The sequence below is a fragment of the Pelophylax lessonae genome (genome assembly GCF_965119305.1).
Source record: "Pelophylax lessonae genome assembly, chromosome: 1".
NCBI classification, from domain to species: Eukaryota; Metazoa; Chordata; class Amphibia; order Anura; family Ranidae; genus Pelophylax; species Pelophylax lessonae.
The window spans coordinates 661,794,713-661,813,088 of record NC_138768.1 but is presented as its reverse complement, the minus strand read 5'-3'; the positions used below and the strand labels follow the sequence as shown (position 1 = coordinate 661,813,088).

The 18,376-nt window shown below is 44.6% G+C and overlaps 1 protein-coding gene across 3 annotated transcripts in view; it reads left to right on the top strand.

The window, feature by feature from the left end:
* The first annotated feature begins 314 nt into the window (after positions 1-314).
* ZNF827 (zinc finger protein 827) overlaps positions 315-18,376 on the top strand; it is a 418,517-nt gene continuing 400,455 nt past the window's right edge. For 2 of the 3 annotated variants that reach the window (XM_082258930.1, XM_082258931.1), the window contains exon 1: positions 315-854. In XM_082258930.1, coding sequence (XP_082115056.1) covers positions 812-854 — 43 coding nt within the window. In that variant the 5' untranslated portion in view covers positions 315-811. The remainder of the gene's footprint in view (positions 855-18,376) is intronic. The other variant, XM_082258929.1, reaches the window with a different exon arrangement.

Below are 18,376 nucleotides of genomic sequence, written 5' to 3'. Positions count from 1 at the left end.
AATTTAGATCACCATGACACAAGATGCCATCTACCTATCGCCGGAATAAAAAGTCACCCAGAGACACAAGAAGGTTTAAAAAAAATAAAATAAAAATTTTAAATAAAAACAATAAAATGATGATTTAAAGAAAGGTATATAAAAAAAACCTTGCAACTTTTGCTGAAAAGAAGAAGCAGAAAATAAAAAGGGCATGCAATGAGTGAGTGTGGCATGGAGCTGTGCTTTGTCAATGGCATTATCCTCCAGAGTGGCTTGTGCTGCAGTCCCTGCACATCTCTACCTCCTCCCTACAGGAGCTGAAGGGGAGCAGGGTGTGCAAAGTGCAAGGGGAGGAGGAGAGAGCCTAGGGCAGCTCTGCACTGTGACCCAGCCTTGGCTGTGAGCTTGTCTGCTGTATGTCTGAGACTGGGAGGCTGCCCCTCCATATGTAATAGCATGTGTGTGTGTGTGTGAGTGAGTGTGTGTGAGCTCTACCGCCGCCACTGCTGCCCTTTGATCCTTGCACTAGTGTTAGGGGCTTGAAGACACACAGGGAGCAGCCATAGACGGTGGCGGCTCCTCATCCTCCTGCTCCTCACCATGTAGCCCCCCCACACACCTATAGATCCGATCCATTGAAGGATATTTATTACGGCTGGCTGGGGGAGGGAGGTGAAAGGGAGGACAAGCCAGGTGCAAGGCGACCCAGCTCCGTGACTCCAGGAGCCCGCAGGAGGAAACCGCTCTGCTCCTTTCTTCCCATCACCGAGGACAAGGATGTGACCGAGAGTCTCTTCCCCGAGCCTGATCGTCATCTAAGGGGGACAAAATGCCCCGGAGGAAGCAGGAGCAGCCCAAGCGCCTGCCGTCACGTAAGTCGGGGGGTCGTGCTGTGTGTATGCGGGGTTCTGCTTAGGGTTACAGAGGTGACACTGACAACACACAGCCCGGGGTGATTCCTCTTTTTGAGGTCTCCGCCAGGCAGCCATGTTGGTGATGATCAGCCTGTGTGTGTGTTTTTTTTTCTGATGATTTTGTTGGTAATAGTATATAGAGATGTTTTGTAGAGGGCGATCCTCCTCCCCGCCCCGTCCACTCTCCCTCCCCTTCTCCTCTCTCCCCGGTTCCCCCCCCCCCGGTTTGTATTCAGCCCCGGTGGTGCTCCTGCGGAATCAATAGGGCTCTGTCCCCGGGTGAAGGTTGCGGCCAGCTCCGGCTGCTCAGCCTGTCGGCCCCGGGAGGAGAGGCAGCGGCAGATGCAAAGGGGGAGGGAGGAGGAGAGGTTTGTACAGCAAGAAACCCGAGGGGTGGGCCGAGAGAGAGAAAAGGGGGTGTCTGTCTGTCTGTCTATGTGTGTGGAGGAATCCCGGATCACATCGGGGTGTGGGGTCACATGAGTCAGCCGCCTGCCCGCCACACTTTCCATGACAATCACCAGCCTGACTGACTGCCTACCTCCTCCATACACAACTTTTCCTGTGCAGGAAACTTGGATCTTCTCATCCCTCAACTTTTACAACTTGGAGGTGCTCTCTAAGCATCACTTTTATTGGCCTTTCTGGGGTCTAGAATGCCACTCTCAGGGCAACCTTATACCCATGAGGAGCCCTTCAAATAACCCTTCATCAGAAAGAATGCCCCTTACATTGGTGCTCCAGGAGGAATGCCCTCTTATGTTGGTGGTCACAGAAAAATGCCCTCTTATGTTGGCGATCAGGGTAGAATGTCCCGTGCCTTGGTAGTCAGGAAAGAATGCCCTCTTATGTTGGCGATCAGGGTAGAATGTCCCGTGCCTTGGTAGTCAGGAAAGAATGCCCTCTTATGTTGGCGATCAGGGTAGAATGCCCTGTGCCTTGGTAGTCAGGAAAGAATGCCCTCTTATGTTGGCGATCAGGGTAGAATGCCCTGTGCCTTGGTAGTCAGGAAAGAATGCCCTCTTATGTTGGTGATCAGGGTAGAATGCCCCGTGCCTTGGTAGTCAGGAAAGAATGCCCTCTTATGTTGGCGATCAGGGTAGAATGCCCCGTGCCTTGGTAGTCAGGAAAGAATGCCCTCTTATGTTGGTGATCAGGGTAGACTGGCCTCTTATATTGGCGTTCAGGCAAGAATGCCCTCTTATGCTGGTGGTCACAGAAGAATGCCCTCTTATGCTGGTGGTTAGGGAAATGCCCCTTGCCTTGGTAATCAGGGAAGAATGCCCTCTTATGCTGGTCACAAAAGAATGCCCTCTTATGTTGGTGATCAGGGAAGAATGCCCCATTGCCTTGGTAGTCGGGGAAGAATGCCCTCTTACGCTGGTCACAAAAGAATGCCCTCTTATGTTGGTGATCAGGGAAGAATGCCCCATTGCCTTGGTAGTCAGGGAAGAATGCCCTCTTACGCTGGTGACAAAAGAATGCCCTCTTATGTTGGTGGTCAGGGAAGAATGCCCTCTTATGTTGGTGGTCAGGGAAGAATGCCCCTTGCCTTGATAGCCAGGGAAGTATGCCCTGTTACACTGGTCACAGAAGAATGCCCTCTTACTTTGGTGGTCAGGAAAGAATGCCTCTTGCCTTGGTAGCTAGGGAAGAATGCCCTGTTACACTGGTCACAGAAGAATGCCCTCTTATGTTGGTGGTCAGGAAAGAATGCCTCTTGCCTTGGTAGCTAGGGAAGAATGTCCTCTTACGCTGGTCACAGAGGAATGCCCTCTTATGTTAGTGATCAGGGAAGAATGCCCCTTGCCTTGGTAGTCAGGGAAGAATGCCCTCTTATGCTGATCAGGGAAGAATGCCCCTTGCCCTGTTAGGGAAGAATGCCCTTCTACGCTGGTCGCAGAAGAATGCTTCTTATTTTGGTGATCAGGGTAGATCACCTTGGTGGCCAGGGAAAAAGGCCCTCTTACACTGGTGGTCAGAGAAGAATGCCTCTTACGTTGGGAATCATTGAATATCCCCTTATGTTGGTAAGGGAAAAATGCCCCCTTACCTTTGGTGGTCAGAAAAGAATGCCCCCGCATGTTGGTAATCAGCTAAGAATGGCAATTACATTGGTGATCAGAGAAGAAAGCCCCTTTACATTAGTGGTAAGGGAAGAATGCCCCTTACTGTGGTAATCAGTGAAGAATGCCCCTTGCCTAAGTAGCTAGGGAGTGTGCCCTTGTATGCTGGTCACAGAAGAATACTCCTTACATTGATGATCAGGGTAGAATGCCCTCTTACCTTGGTGGTCAGGGAAGAATGCCCCCTCATGTTGGTGGTCAAGGAAGACTGCCACATTACGATGGTGGTCAAAGAGGAATGCCCCCTTACCTTTGTGGTCAAAGAAGAATGCCCTCTTACTTTGGTGGTCAAAAAGAATGCAGAACCTTGGTGGTCAAGGAAGAATGCCCCCTTACCTTGTTGGTCAAGGAAGAGTGCCCCCCTTACCTTTGTAGTCAAGGAAGAATGCCCCCCTTACCTTGTTGGTCAAGGAAGAATGCCTCCCTTACCTTGGTAGTCAAGGAAGAATGCCCCCCTTACCTTGGTAGTCAAGGAAGAATGCCCCCCTTACCTTGGTAGTCAAGGAAGAATGCCCCCTTACCTTGGTGGTCAGTGGGAAGAATGCCCCCTTACCTTGGTGGTCAGTGGGAAGAATGCCCCCTTACCTTGGTGGTCAGGGGGAAGAATGCCCCCTAGACAAATTTTGATCCATGTATGGGCACTGTATGGTTGAATTGAAATCTGTTCAACCAGCCCATTAAAAATTTTCTGCTCAATCTGTGCTGTCGGCTATAGGTTGCAGTGCTGATCAGTGTATTATGACGGGAAGTCTTCCTGCTGTCAGAATACAGTGACACCTCAAGTGTGTGTCTGTTCAACCTGCTGGTGAATGAAACAAAAACAGACTAATAATCTATGGCCAGCTTTACAGTGATGATCAGAATGACACCCTTACAAAGGTTATGCTGCTGGCTATGCCAAGTGGCATTGGACATGAAACTATGCAGGCACCATCAGATGGTAGGTCAGCCAAACACATCTCAAGGAACCTCTGGAGGAGCTCTAGTTTGCCAGTGAACCTTGGTTGAGAATAAAGTCCTTATAGGTAGCACAGTCGCCAAATGGGTCTTTGTGTTTCGTACTTATGTAGTTTTTGACTGATCGTTGGTTCGAATCCCGGTCAGGACACTGTGTAGAATTTGTGTGTTCTCCATGTGGATGTGTGGGTTTCTTTTGGGTACTCTGTTTTTTTTCCATGCTGGTAAATGTGGATTGGCCCTGGTTTGTGTGTAAATATTTTCTATGCACATGGGCTATCACCTTCTGCATGCCAGTCCCAAGCTAAACAATTGGGCAGGGTTGAGAAAAGACCTGTCAACCTACCTTGTAAACAATTTGCCATGAAAATGTAATGGAAAAGGCATATAAGCATACCAGACTTAGTGCACAGATAGCTGGCCCATAGAATCACAGACAGCTGGATACATACATATGGTCTTTTTTTGGAAGCCCAGCATATATATTTGATTGCTTTGTATCATTTCTCATTTGCATCAATAATTTGTGCCATTCAGCTGATGTTGTCGCATTTAATGTTGTTGTTCTCCTAATTGCTACATTGCACATGTGTGGGACGTTGACATTTGACAGGATGTGTAGAGGCTGATCAGCTAGGGGGTTGGGAATGTTCACACGATAAATAGTGTGAATATTCATATTAGTTATCCAATCATGTGAAAATCCGATTCTTGTTGACTTCTTTCATCTGCAGACGATTGGATAATTGTACTGATTATTCACACAATTTATTGGGCATGGATTCTCAGCTGGTTTGGTAAATCAGCCCGGCTGTGTCATTGCTATGCCAAGGGTTAATGGGCATGTTTTCTAATGTGACTGTATGTAGAAGAGGACATCATCCTTGTTTACCCTGCACACCCTAGTTCAGCTGAGGATTTCTGCATGTCTGTGTTTTCGCTGCCTGTGTGAGTGTCAGCCACAGTCGGTCACCTGAAGTTCACAAGGTTGGGGGAAGGGAGGGAGGGGTCAGGTTGTTGCTTCCCATTTGCAGCCATTTGCTCTCTGCAGACAGATCACAATCAATATCCATAACATAAATATATGTATGCATGTCTCTGACACGGTAGGAAGGAGAATAGAGGAGGGTGATGGCTGGAGGCACCGTGCAGGATAGGCATTAATAAGCCCACTCCGGTGGCACGCCATCATTGCAGTTCTTGCATATTTTCCTCATCTCTTTTCATTCTCTCGGGTGGTTTGTGTTTGATGTTCAGTGCTGGACGTCTGCTTAGCAAGCTCCTATTGCTTCTGTTAGTTTTTTTTTATTTTTCACCATGCAAGGGGGATCTGATCAGAAAGACAAGAGAAATGCAGTCTAGTCCATGAAGTGTGAGCACCAGCCTTTTTATATAAATCAGTCTGGGGTTATCCTGCAGACCAAATTAATCTTTTTTTCTTTATTCCCTTTTATCTTCCACAAAGACCAGCATGGAGGGTCGCAGACTCTTTTCATCAGCTTTTTAAAATAAAAAAAAAAAGCTCAGTCTGCGTCCAGCTTCTATAAGAAGAATATTGCTTGTTCCTGTTTACTAATCACATGTTACATATTGTTTGTTTTATGTTATGATCTGCTCGTAAATGATGAAAAGATATTTGGCAACTGTCAGTACAGTCTAGAATGACAGTTGTAAAGAAAATGCTCATTTGGTATGTAAAGAGTTAAGATATGTTTGAACTGTAAAGAGGTGGTGCAGCAGTTCTATTCCAAAAAAAAACAGCTAATGCTAAGGATGTTCAGCTCAACAATGACTGGGGGGGGGGGGGGTGTTGGAGAAATTTAGCAACTGTCAGTTTTTCACAGTACAGAAAATGCTCATTCGGTATGTAAAGAGTTAAGATATGTTTGAACTGTGAAGAGGTGGTGCAGCAGTTCTATTCCAACAAAACAGCTAATGCTAAGGATGTTCAGCTCAACTAGGACCTAGAGGAGGGGGAATAATGGCAACTGTCAGTTTTGCACAGTACAGAATGACTGTTGGAAAAAAAAAAATGCTCATTTGGTATGTAAAGAGTTAAGATATGTTTGAACTGTGAAGAGGTGGTGCAGCAGTTCTATTTAAAAAAAACAGTTAATGCTAAAGATGTTCAGCTCATGAACAATGACCTAGAGGAGGGGGAATATTTGGCAACTGTCAGTTTTGCACAGTACAGAAAATGCTCATTCGGTATGTTAAGAGTTAAGAATTGTTTGAACTGTAAAGAGGTGCTGCAGCAGTTCTATTCCAAAAAAAACAGCTAATGCTAAGGATGTTCAGCTCATGAACAATGACCTAGAGAAGGGGGAATATTTGGCAACTGTCAGTTTTGTACATTACAGAATTACAGTTGTAAAGAAAATGCTCATTTGGTATGTAAAGAGTTAAGATATGTTTGAACTGTGAAGAGGTGGTGCAGCAGTTCTGTTCCAAAAAATAGCTAATGCTAAAGATTTTCAGCTCATGAACAATGACTGGGGGGTGGAGAAATTTAGCAACTGTCAGTTTTGCACAGTACAGAAAATGCTCATTCGGTATGTTAAGAGTTAAGACTTGTTTGAACTGTAAAGAGGTGCTGCAGCAGTTCTATTCCAAATAAAAGCTAATGCTAAGGATGTTCAGCTCATCAACAATGACCTAGAGAAGGGGGGATATTTGGCAACTGTCAGTTTTGCACAGTACAGAATTGTAAAGAAAACCCTCATTCGGTATGTAAAGAGTTATGATATGTTTGAACTTTGAAGAGGCGGTGCAGCAGTTCTATTTAAATAAAAAAAAATAGCTAATTGTAAAGATGTTCAGCAGGAATGATGACCTGAGAAGGGGGGATATTTGGCAACTGTCAGTTTTGCAGAGTACAGAATGTCAGTTATTCGGGATGTGAAGAGTTAAGACGTGTTTAAACTGTGAAGAGGTGGTGCAGCAGTTGCATTCAATAAACAGCCAATGCTGGAGAGATTTAGCTGCAATTGTGTCTGTGCCAGAAATGTGCAAGTATCGAGGAGCTCTGCAGAAGGCGACCTCTGCTGAACAGTAGATGTATGTCGAAGTGGCAGAACCATGTGACCTTGACCCCGACCTCAGCTACTCCCCTTCAGCTCTGAGTCATTCTCCATTTTAGCTCCGTCACTGTGGGCCTGTACAGTGCCTTTTGTGCTTTCACTGGATCTCTCTGACAGGCTCATTGTAATCGACATTCTGAAAACTCCATGCCTCTCTCCATTTTATCTGGCAAACTTGTAACATCAAGTCTTTTAAAAGTCATGTGTTTAGGAGCGTGTTATCAGAGGCTGACATCACTTTATTCAATCATACAGGCCCAAAGAGGTCACACCTGACTCTACTACTAACTGTGTTCTGTAATAACGCTACTTTGTTTAATCATCTGAAGAAAATAAAAAAAAATGATTTGTGACTACTACAGCTAGGGTTAGGCCTCAGTCACATGGGCTAATTTAGTGCGGCAGCTGATCACAGGTGATTCCAGTCAGCTTCAGCCTGGACACATGTACAAAGCAGTGAAAGGTTGACAGGAGCTGCAGCGGTATGTCACAGCGGTATGTCACAGTGGTATGTCACAGCGGTATGTCAAAACCAGTGATCACCTGCAGATAGCGGCAGGTGATCAGACTGTCTGCATCCAGGGCCAGTAATGTTCCCCTAAGGGCTAATTTACAAATGCATTGTCCTCCGAAGAGTAATCCACAGGTGCAATATGTTTCCTCCTCACCATCTGTTTTAACCCTTAGGCCCCTTTCACACAGGCGGACCGTTCAGATCCGCCTGTTAGTTTTTTTGGCGGATCTGAACGGTCCCCCCCATGCATTCCTATGGGGCATCGGTAGTCAGCGGAGACATGTCCGCTGACATCCGACCCGATCCGTCAAATCTGGACGGATGGAAACCCTATTTTCCATCCGTCCAGCGAATCAGATCTGATGAGAATGGACCGACGGTCCGTTCCCATCCGATTTCCCCCATAAAGATGCATGGGGAACTGACAGCTGTGTCTCCGCACACTGCGCAGAGACACAACTGTCATCCTCCTGCTCAGCGGGGGATCGGCGGCTCGATCCCCCGCTGAGAAAAGCGGAGTCCGTTTGACGGACATAGTGTGTGAAAGGAGCCTAAAAGAGAAGTATGTGTTCTTTTTTTTTTATTAAGATTTATACTTAGCTAGGTGGATAAAGCATTGGTCAACTTCTACATCTGCGCCTCTTACACTGAGAACCAAGTGATTGAACACCGCCGACCACTCGGTTCTCACAGCTCCGTGAGCAGAGAGTTGCTGACTGTCAGTCACCAGCTCTCTGCTCTACCCACCCACGCTCACTGGAGTGCTGGGCGGTGGAGGGAGCGGGAGTAGCCAAGTCAGGCTCTCAGCGGCTTGCTGAGCAGGGTGCCAGTCCAGGCATGTGGTTTGTCCCCGACTCCATTGTTGCAATCTTGCCACAGCCTAGACCGGCTCTGTGATGTCAGCCGACAGAGGGTTTCAGCTTGCTGTCTGCTGAAAACGAGTCCAGGTATGCAGAGCTAACTGCAGTCCTGTGATCCACTGAAGAAGTACCACCAAACGAGCACAGCCCCATTTACTTAAAAGGAAAGCGCTGTGGCAATGATACCACCCTGCCCAGCTTTGCTGAAGGTAGTATAAACACTCACTGGCTGTGTGATTCTCCTGTCAGCCTGTCATTTCTTTGTACAGGTTTTGTAGCTGCAGCTGTCTGGGACCACTGCAGAAACCAAATTGGGCAGTGCGAATGAGGCCTTGAGGCACGTTCACACCAGAGTATGGTTTGGGCACCCAAGAGTCGCAGGTGTTGCATGCCGCCTGTACAAATGAATTGCAGGCTGACAGATGCTGCAGCTGTAAACGCTTAAATTGGTAGAGGGGTGGATGAGCAGCCCTGGAAACAGACAGTTTGCCACTCATCCATCCCTGTATGGATGTAAGGGTAGCAACATCGCAGAAATGTTGCTGTCTTTAGGATGCATTTGCTGTGTGTTTTTGGGTTGCCTGCACCTGTGAAAAATAGACGTGACTCACAAATGCAAAATCGCAGTGCGTTTTTACAGCAATTTGCATTAATTTCAATGGAAAGCTGATTTATTTTGGTGCAGGTTTCACCAAAGGCGCAGCATGCAGGACTTTTCAAAACACACTGCACCAGTAATGTAGTTACTCATCCGATCCAATCCCATCCGCTGGACGGATGGAAAATAGGGTTTCCATCCGTCCAGATTTGACGGATCGGATCGGGTCGGATATCAGCGGACATGTCTCCCCTGACATCCGATGCCCCATAGGAATGCATGGGGGAACCGTTCAGACCTGCCAAAAAAAACGAACAGGCGGATCTGAACGGTCCGCCTGTGCGAAAGGGGCCTTAGTGTGAAAGGGCCCTAAATGTTCAGCTGTGTGTCATATCTTTGGTGAGGGCTGCTGCTCTTGGATATATGCGAACACCTGTGACTCCCAGTTGCACAAACCGCACTCCTTTGTATGCTGTATGGCCTTTGTGGTCATGTAAACAGGGCCTATAATGCGTGTACTGGGGGTATGTTGTGTAGATGAGGTGTGATGCGTTGTTACAACATATTGCATTGTTTACCTTTTTCTTTTAACTTTAGTGAAATGTCACAAAATTATACTTCATTCAACTCTATGCACCACAGCAAGTTGGGACATGCTCAGTGCCGTGCAATGCGTTGTGCTGCGTTTAAAATGCCGACATATTCCATGAGCCCCTGCCTGAAGTTGTGTGTTGATCAATGCAGATCAATGGACATGGTGTGAATGAGCCCTTATAGACATTCCTGCCTTAAAATTAGGAAGTTGTTAGGACAGCAGCAGATGGGACTTAAAGCGGTTGTACACCCAAAAACACAAAAAAAAAAAAAAAAACCTGCAAGACAAAGGCATAATGAGCTAGTATGCATCGCATACTAGCTCATTATGTATTACTTACCTTAGAACGAAGCCCCAACACGGACCCCCGGACATCGCTGCGGGCGCTGCCATGATCCCTCTGCGTCTCTCCTGGGTTCGGCGGCTCCGGCGCTGTGATTGGCCGGAGCTGCGATGCGCGCGGGAGTGATTTTCCGGCAAGCTCCCAGCACGCAAAACTGAAGGTCCCCCGGACCTTCAGAGCGAATGCGCCACTCGCGTGAGCGGCTGCATGCACTGCAAATATCTCCTAAACCGTGCCGGTTTAGGAAGTATTAATTGTACCTACAGGTAAGCCTTATTATAGGCTTACCTGTAGGTAAAAGTGTAAAAAAGCGGTATACTACCACTTTAAAAAGACATCAACGGCAAACCAGTATAGCATTCCTAACAAGACTCCATATCTGATATTTACTATAAACCTGCCTCAGTAAAAAAGTAGAAGCTGCCGTTGCTGGATCCCTGACTGTTGGGCTCATCCTATGGACTGTTAACTTAGGGCTCCATTTGTAAAGCAAGAGCACACTATAAAGCACGAAGGAGTCCCAACGCAAGCAGAGCTTTATTCATTCCAATTAAAAGAAAAAAAAAAGTGAAGGAGAGCAGAGCTCCATCATGTTACTTTTCAGAGTCATGTGACTGGCCTCTCCTCCAATCATAGTGTTCTTTGAGGCATAATTCCAAGAGCACTGCATACCGCAGCCTTCATTTTTTTTTAAAAGCATGTAAAATTCAGGGTCATAAATGAGTTTTTTTTTCATCCAGCGGGTTGAAAAAGATAAGATTTCCCCCATCCACACAATCCATGTGGATGGGGGAATCCTCCCTGCTGAGCTATTGTATTCTGACAGCGGAGAGACATCCCCAAGTCAGAATACACTGATCAGTGTTGCCTGCTATAGCCTGCAGCACTGATCGAGAGGGGAAAATCCATCAGGATGGTTGTACAGAAGTCAATTGTTAAATCAACCTCTTTCTGTACAACCAGCCTGCCCATACATTGATTGAAGTTCAGCCAGTCCCTGCTAAACCGTCTGAGTTTCGATCCTCATTCACACAGGCGTCTACATCCGCAGCCCATGAATGGCATTCTCCTGTGGTGCTGCAGGTCAGCACAATTAAATGCGAGCACATTAACCACTTGACGTCTGCTCACATTGCTGCTACTGCAGCAACGTGGCTCGTTATCGTCCAGCGACGTAGACCTACGTCGCTTGACTCCTCCTCCTGTAGGCGGCGCTCACGCGCCACCGGTGGCGCGCTCCCGCTGTTTTCAGTCACAGCGGGAGTCGGGCCAGGGGAGGAGCGGCGGCGGCGATCGCCGCTGCTCTTCCCCGATCGTCGGGGAATCGAGTGTGGAGATCTGCCCGCTTGTGTAAACAGAGCGGGCGGATCTCCTAAGTGACAGGCAGGGACAGATAGCATGGTTCAGCATAGCTGAACATGCGATCTGTCCCTGACTCACTCAGTCACCTCCCCCCACACACGTTAGTAAGCACCAGGCATACATTAACCCCTCCCTCTCCAATAAAATTAACCCCTTCCCTGCCAGTGTCAGTTAGTAAACGCAATAACTTTTGCGCAAACCAATCAAAATACGCTTATTGTGATTTTTTTTTTACCAAACATAGGTTGCAGAAAACAAATTGGCCAAAAATTTAAAAATAAATTGATTTTTACATTTTTTGGGGGGGAATTTCATATAAAAAAATGTTAAAAATATTGTTATTTTTTCAAAATAAACGCTTTTTTTTTGTTTATAGCGCAAAAAGTAAAAATCGCACAGGTGATCAAATACCACCAAAAGAAAGCTCTGTTTGTGGGAAAAAAAGGACGTAAATTTCGTTTGGGTATGGCGTCGCAAGACCGCGCAATTGTCAGTTAAAGTCGCACAGCGCCGATCGCAAAAAGTGGCCTGGACGTAAGACAGCAAAATCCTCCGGTGGTAAAGTGGTTAAAGGAGTTGTAAAGTCAAAAGGTTTTTCTATCTTCATGCATTCTATGCATTAGGATAAAAAGCCTTTTGTGTGCAGCAGCCTCCCCAGCACTCCCTAATACTTACCTTGGCCCCATCTCTGTCCAGCATTGTCTACGAGTCCCTCAGCCATCTGAGACGCGCCCTTCTGATCAGCTGAGACATTGGCTTCTGCAGCTAACGTTCAAAGTCAGCCAATCAGGAGAGAGAGGGGACTGGGCCGAACCACAGCTTTGTGTCTGAATGAACAGATGAACAGACAGAGCTGCAGCTCGGCTCGGGTGCCCCCCATAGAAAGCTGCTTGCTGTGGGGCAATCGACAGGAGGGAGGGGCTAGGAGCAGCGAAGAGGGACCCGAGTAGAGGAGGATCCAGGCTGCCCTGTGCAAAACCAACTGCACAGAGGAGGTAAGTATAACATGTTTATTAAAAACAACGAGACTTTACAATCACTTTAGTGATTTTATTCAAGGGGTTTTAAACTTAAGAAATATATTGTACTCTCTTTTTTGGATTTTATGTGAACAATTGGTGGAGATCAGTGGCATGGTACTTTCCTCTACTGGATTACCCCTGGCTATGGTGATGTCCTGTTGGCGAGGGGGTGTCTTAGATTTACTTTGGCATAATAATATGGAGGAGCCCATGGCCACAAACGCTTTCTGACCTTCTTATAAAAGAAGTCCCGCTCTGGTGAGTGTGCTTGGTGTTGGGGTCATGTGATGCAGAATCAAAGTGTGGACCACACGGATGTATATGAACTGTTAATGGAGTATATGTACTGTAATTTTTTCACAAAGCTCTATGCACCGTCATGAGGAGTCTGCACTGTAATATAAAAAGTTCTGATTTATTGATTAGTTTTAGCACATGAAGAAGCGCCCCTTTTTAACTGGAATGAGTAACTGAGCGCAATCTGGGGGCACTTTATAAGTGGCAGCTGGGTACATAAGATTATTTTCACTAATACTTAACAGTATTTTATTAAGGTTTATCACTTTTAATTTTAGTAATTTAATTGTGCACAAAGGGGTAATTTCAGTAAACCCAGACGCACATATTTAACCATTATCGTATAACTGAGAGACATAGTTCACTCCATAACACGTCTACAAAGATCCATCACTTCAAGAAAATAACTCCCTCAATTGTGGAGAAATTGACAAAGGTAAGTAAAACTAACATCATTCTATGTACAGATACAGTATTTCACAAAAGTGTGTACACCCCTCACATTTTTGTAAATATTTTAATTTTATCTTTTCATGTGACAACACTGAAGAAATGACACTTTGCTACAATGTAAATTTGCTGTCCCATAAAAATAACTCAACACACAGCCATTGATGTCTAAACCGCTGGCAACAAAAGTAAGTACACCCCTAAATGAAAATATCAACATTGGGCCAACAGTGTCTATTTTGTGTGGCCACCATTATTTTTTAGCACTGCCTTAACCCTTCTTTTGGGCATGGAGTTCACCAGAGCTTCACAGGTTGCCACTGGAGTCCTCTTCCACCCCTCCATGATGACATCACGGAACTGGTGGGTGTTAGAGACCTTGCGCTCCTCCCCTTTCCGTTTGAGGATGCCTCACAGATGCTCAATAGGGTTTAGGTCTGGAGACGTGCTTGGCCAATCCATCACCTTTACCTCAGCAAGGCAGTGGTCAAATTGGAAGTGTGTTTGGGGTTGTTATGTTGGAATACCTAGTCTCCGAAGGGAGGGGACCAAGCTCTGCTTCAGTATGTCACAGTACATGTTGACATTCATGGTTCCCTCAATGAATTGTAGCTCCCCAATGCCAGCAGCACTCATGCAGCCCCAGACCATGACACTCCCACCACCATGCTTGACTGTAGGCAAGACATATTTGTCTTTGTACTCTTCACCTGGTTGCCCTCACACACGCTTGACACCATATGAACCAAATAAGTTTATCTTGGTCTCATCAGACTACCGAACATGGGTCTGCTTGTCTTCAGCAAACTGTTTGCGGGCTTTCTTGTGCATCATCTTTAAAAGAGACTTCCTTCTGGGATGACAGCCATGCAGATCAATTTGATGCAGTGTGCGGCATATGGTCTGAGCACTGACAGGATAACCCCCCCCCCCCCCCCACCCCTTCAACCTCTGCAGCAATGCTGGCACCACTCATACATCTATTTCCTAAAGACACTGGATGGACTGATGTCTTTTTTCAACCTCACTAACTATGTAACTATGTAACAGCCCCTGGATATGACGCTAAGCATGTGCACTCAACTCCTTTGGTTGACCATGGCTAGGCTTGTTCTGAGTGGAACCTGCCTGTTAAACCGCTGTATGGTCTTGGCCACTGTTCTGCAGCTCAGTTTTAGGGTCTTGACAATCTTCCTTTAGCCTAGGCCATCTTTATGTAGAGCAACAATTCTTTTTTTTAGATCCTCAGAGGGTTCTTTGCCAGGAGGTGCCATGTTGAACTTCCAATGACCAGTATGAGAGAGTGAGAGCGATAACACTAAATTTAACACACCATCTCCCCATTCACACCTGAGAACTTGTAAAACTAATGAGTCACATGAGACTGGGAAGGGAAAATGGCTAATTGGGCCCAATTTAGACATTTTCACTCAGGAGTGTACTCACTTTTTTGCCAGTGGTTTAGACCTTCATGGTTGTGTGTTGAGGTATTTTGAGGGGACAACAAATTTACACTGTTATACAAGCTGTACACTCACTACTTTACATTGTAGCAAAGTGTCATTTCTTCAGTGTTGTCACATGAAAAGATATAATAAAATAGTTACAAAAATGTGAGGGGTGTACTCACTTTTGTGAGATACTGTAAATATCCTGTTGTTTTAGCAACACCTTTAAAAACAAGTGTTATTGTTTCCTGTGAATTACTCATAAAACCAAACATATGAGTGATAGCTGACTTCGTCAGAAAGAGAAGAATCTGTAATTGGCTGCACACTTACCATTTTAGTTGGTTTGCGGTAATAGTAGCTGTCACCCCATTCACACTTTGTGACTTAAAGTCGCAGCGACTTCAAAGTGGTTCATGCACTACTTTGGTCTGACTTTCATGAAACTTGAGGGTCATAGACCTAAATGTTAACCCTCAAAAGTTGCATGAAAGTTGTACCTGAATGTTTTTCATACAACAGTGGGTTTGGCTTTGCAGAGGAACAAAAAGGAACATCCAGTTCACACTCATTCAAAGTTGCATTAAATTTGCATCCCAAACTTTGGAGTTGTACAAGTGTGAATGGAGCCTTCTAAGTACTGTATAGTCCTTTTATATCATCCAGGTCTGATAGCACTACAGTAAAACCTTGCATTGTGAGCATAATTCGATCCGGAAAAGTGCTTGTAATCCAAAGCACTCTTTTATATCAAAGCAAATTTCCCCATAAGAAACAATGGAAACTCCGATAATTCGTTCCATAACCATTTATTCATATAAAAATGATTTAACAGCGGTTGTTTCTGTTTAAAAGTTCTAATCAGGTGGCACAAAGAACAAAAAGAGCAGCGCTATCTAAGTATACTATAGTATGATCACAGTTTTAATGCAAAAAAAAGTGGAATGACACTCGCAATGTTTAAAAAACCATATCCAGCATTAAGGAGTCTGGCGCTCATCCTTGTAAAGCTGCTGGTGTATGCAGTACGTGGCCAGAGTTCCGGGGGCGCTGGTGGCTCCCAGCACTTCCTGTAGAGCTCAGAGACACTGGGGAACTGTTGACATCACTTTTGGGTGCTATGAACGTGCGCTATGCCTGCCCCACCTGGCTGGGAGAGTCTCTGATTGTGTCTCTCGCCATGTTATCTATACACCAGCGGCTTTACATGGATGAGCACCAGACTCCCTAAGGCTGGATATTGTTTTTAACATTGAGTGTCATGATCATACTACTCAACGCTACTTGTATAGCAAAACATTGCTTGTATATAAAGTTATAATTTAAAAAAAAATGTTGCTAGTCTTGCAAAATGCTCGTATACCACGTTACTCGCAAACCAAGTTATTACTGTACTACTGTTGGCGAAATGTTGGTGCTGAAACACCTTTTTTTGTAAGGTACGGGTAGCTGTTTGTTACCTATTAACTCCGCTGAGGATTTTTTTTTTATGTATGTACCAAGTGAGTAAAGCTATTCCAAGATAAACCTAACTACTCCTAAAAATGCCCCCCCCCCCTCTCCAAACCCCTATGATGTTTAATCCATGTAAAACACATGTGTATATACTTGCCCATTTCCAGCCGGTCCAGTCATGTGATCTGCCTTGGCAGGCAGCAGCGGCTGCAGGGGAGAGAAGAGAGTGCTTGATAAAACCTGCAGCGGTGATGCCACCCATAGGCTACTATGGCCTATCTGTTGTCAGCGCTGCCTCCTCTCCCCTGCAGCTGCTGCTGATTGACCCAGGGGAGCCAGATCATGTGACCAGAGCAAGCTGAAAATAGGGAAGTATAAACAGTACATCTTTCTTACACAGATTAATCTGCATATATGTTAGGAGGCGGAAGGGAGCAGTTTTAAGAGTAGTTAGGGTTACTAAGATCATTTGGACATTTATTGGACTATATTTTAATTTATTTATATATATATATATATATATCATTTTATATATCATCAGAGGCATTGTTTTTTTTTTTTTTTTTTTTAACATTACAGCTGACCATGCACTTTTCCCATATAGTCCATCTGGTGAGTCAGTTTGCGGTGATTGGTGGAAGCAGCACACAGGGTGTTTTTTTTTTTTTTTTTTTTTTTTTTGGCACATTTCCTTTTACAGAAACTTTTTGCACAGAATTTATTCGCCTTCCTGCACTTTGTTTGATTTTTCTTTTGGGACTTTCAGGAGTATCAATTAAATGGATATTGTTGATGATAATTTCTTTGGACTTTTTGGACTTTTTTAACATTTATCTATTTTACTGAACATTTGAACAGATATAAGTAAAAGGGGGTAAAGCTGCGCTAAATGATATATGTAATAAAACAATAAAGTGAAAAGGATCTCTAAGAGATAGTAATAAACTATCAAATTGGTGACTAATCAAAAAATAGTGCATTCAACAAATCAATAGAAGTGACTCCGGATTAATGCAATAAATAAGTAAAACACAAAGTCCATAAAGAAATAAATAAAGAGTCCAGAGGTGAATAAATAGTGTTCAGGGACAGAATCCTCCACCACTAAATAATGTTCTTTCCACCGTGCTGGGAATTAAATCACGCTAATGCGCTTACCAGATGATGGCTGTAATCAGGCATGTATCACTCATGAGATTATATCCAACCAGCTCAAACCAGGACCCTTGGCAACTCCACTCAGACCAGCAGGATGACTCCCCTCAGACCAGCAGGATGACTCCCCTCAGACCAGCAAGATGACAAGACACCGCAGCATATAGACCCGGGCAATCCACAATCCAACAGTGGTCATGAAAGAATAATAGCCACCATAGTGAAGTATGTATGGATGCACATTTATTATAAATGGTAAAACACTCACATGTATGTAAACAAACAACGCTTGTATCGGCAGGATCTATAAACACCGCCGCCTGACTTCCGGGTATCACGCGGTGACGTCGGCACGCCTTCCCGACGCGTTTCGTCATAGACGAAAGTTGTCAAGGGTCCTGGTTTGAGCTGGTTGGATATACTCTCATGAGTTGTATATGCCTGATTACAGCCATCATCTGGTAAGCGCATTAGCGTGATTTAATTCCCAGCACGGTGGAAAGAACATTATTTAGTGGTGGAGGATTCTGTCCCTGGACACTATTTATTCACCTTTGGACTCTTTATTAATTTATTTATGGACTTTGTGTTTTACTTATTTATTGCATTAATCCGGAGTCACTTCTATCGATTTGTTGAATGCACTATTTTTTGATTAGTCACTAATTTGATAGTTTATTGCTATCTCTTAGAGATCATTTTCACTTTATTGTTTTATTACATATATCATTTAGCGCAGCTTTACCCCCTTTTACTTGTTACTTTGGTGTCTCCCACTGTAGCTGCCGCTTTGATTTAATTCAATTCTTCACTTTATTGTATTTTTGTGTTCAGCTCGGTTATTTTATTACACGTTTTGATTTGAACAGATATGAATTGTTTGTTTTTTTACATATGAATTTTTTTATATATGGGATTTTTTATATGTGATTTTTTTTTTTTTCACCTTTAGATATATGCAATTTCTAATATTATTTTCATTGCTTGTACCATCACAGTCTTTGCACTGATTTTCAGGAATTATTTGATAGATAATAACATTTATTAGGGTTTTCACTTTCACTTTTTGGATGGGAGATCTTAGGATACTAGAGTACCAAAGGGTAGATTTGTGCTGATTTTATAGTTTGTTGATCCACTGTTCCATATAGACTGCCTGGAATTTGTGCAGCGGGTTGGCCCTGTTTGTCCCGCTTCAGAGGTAGGAGCCTACTAGAA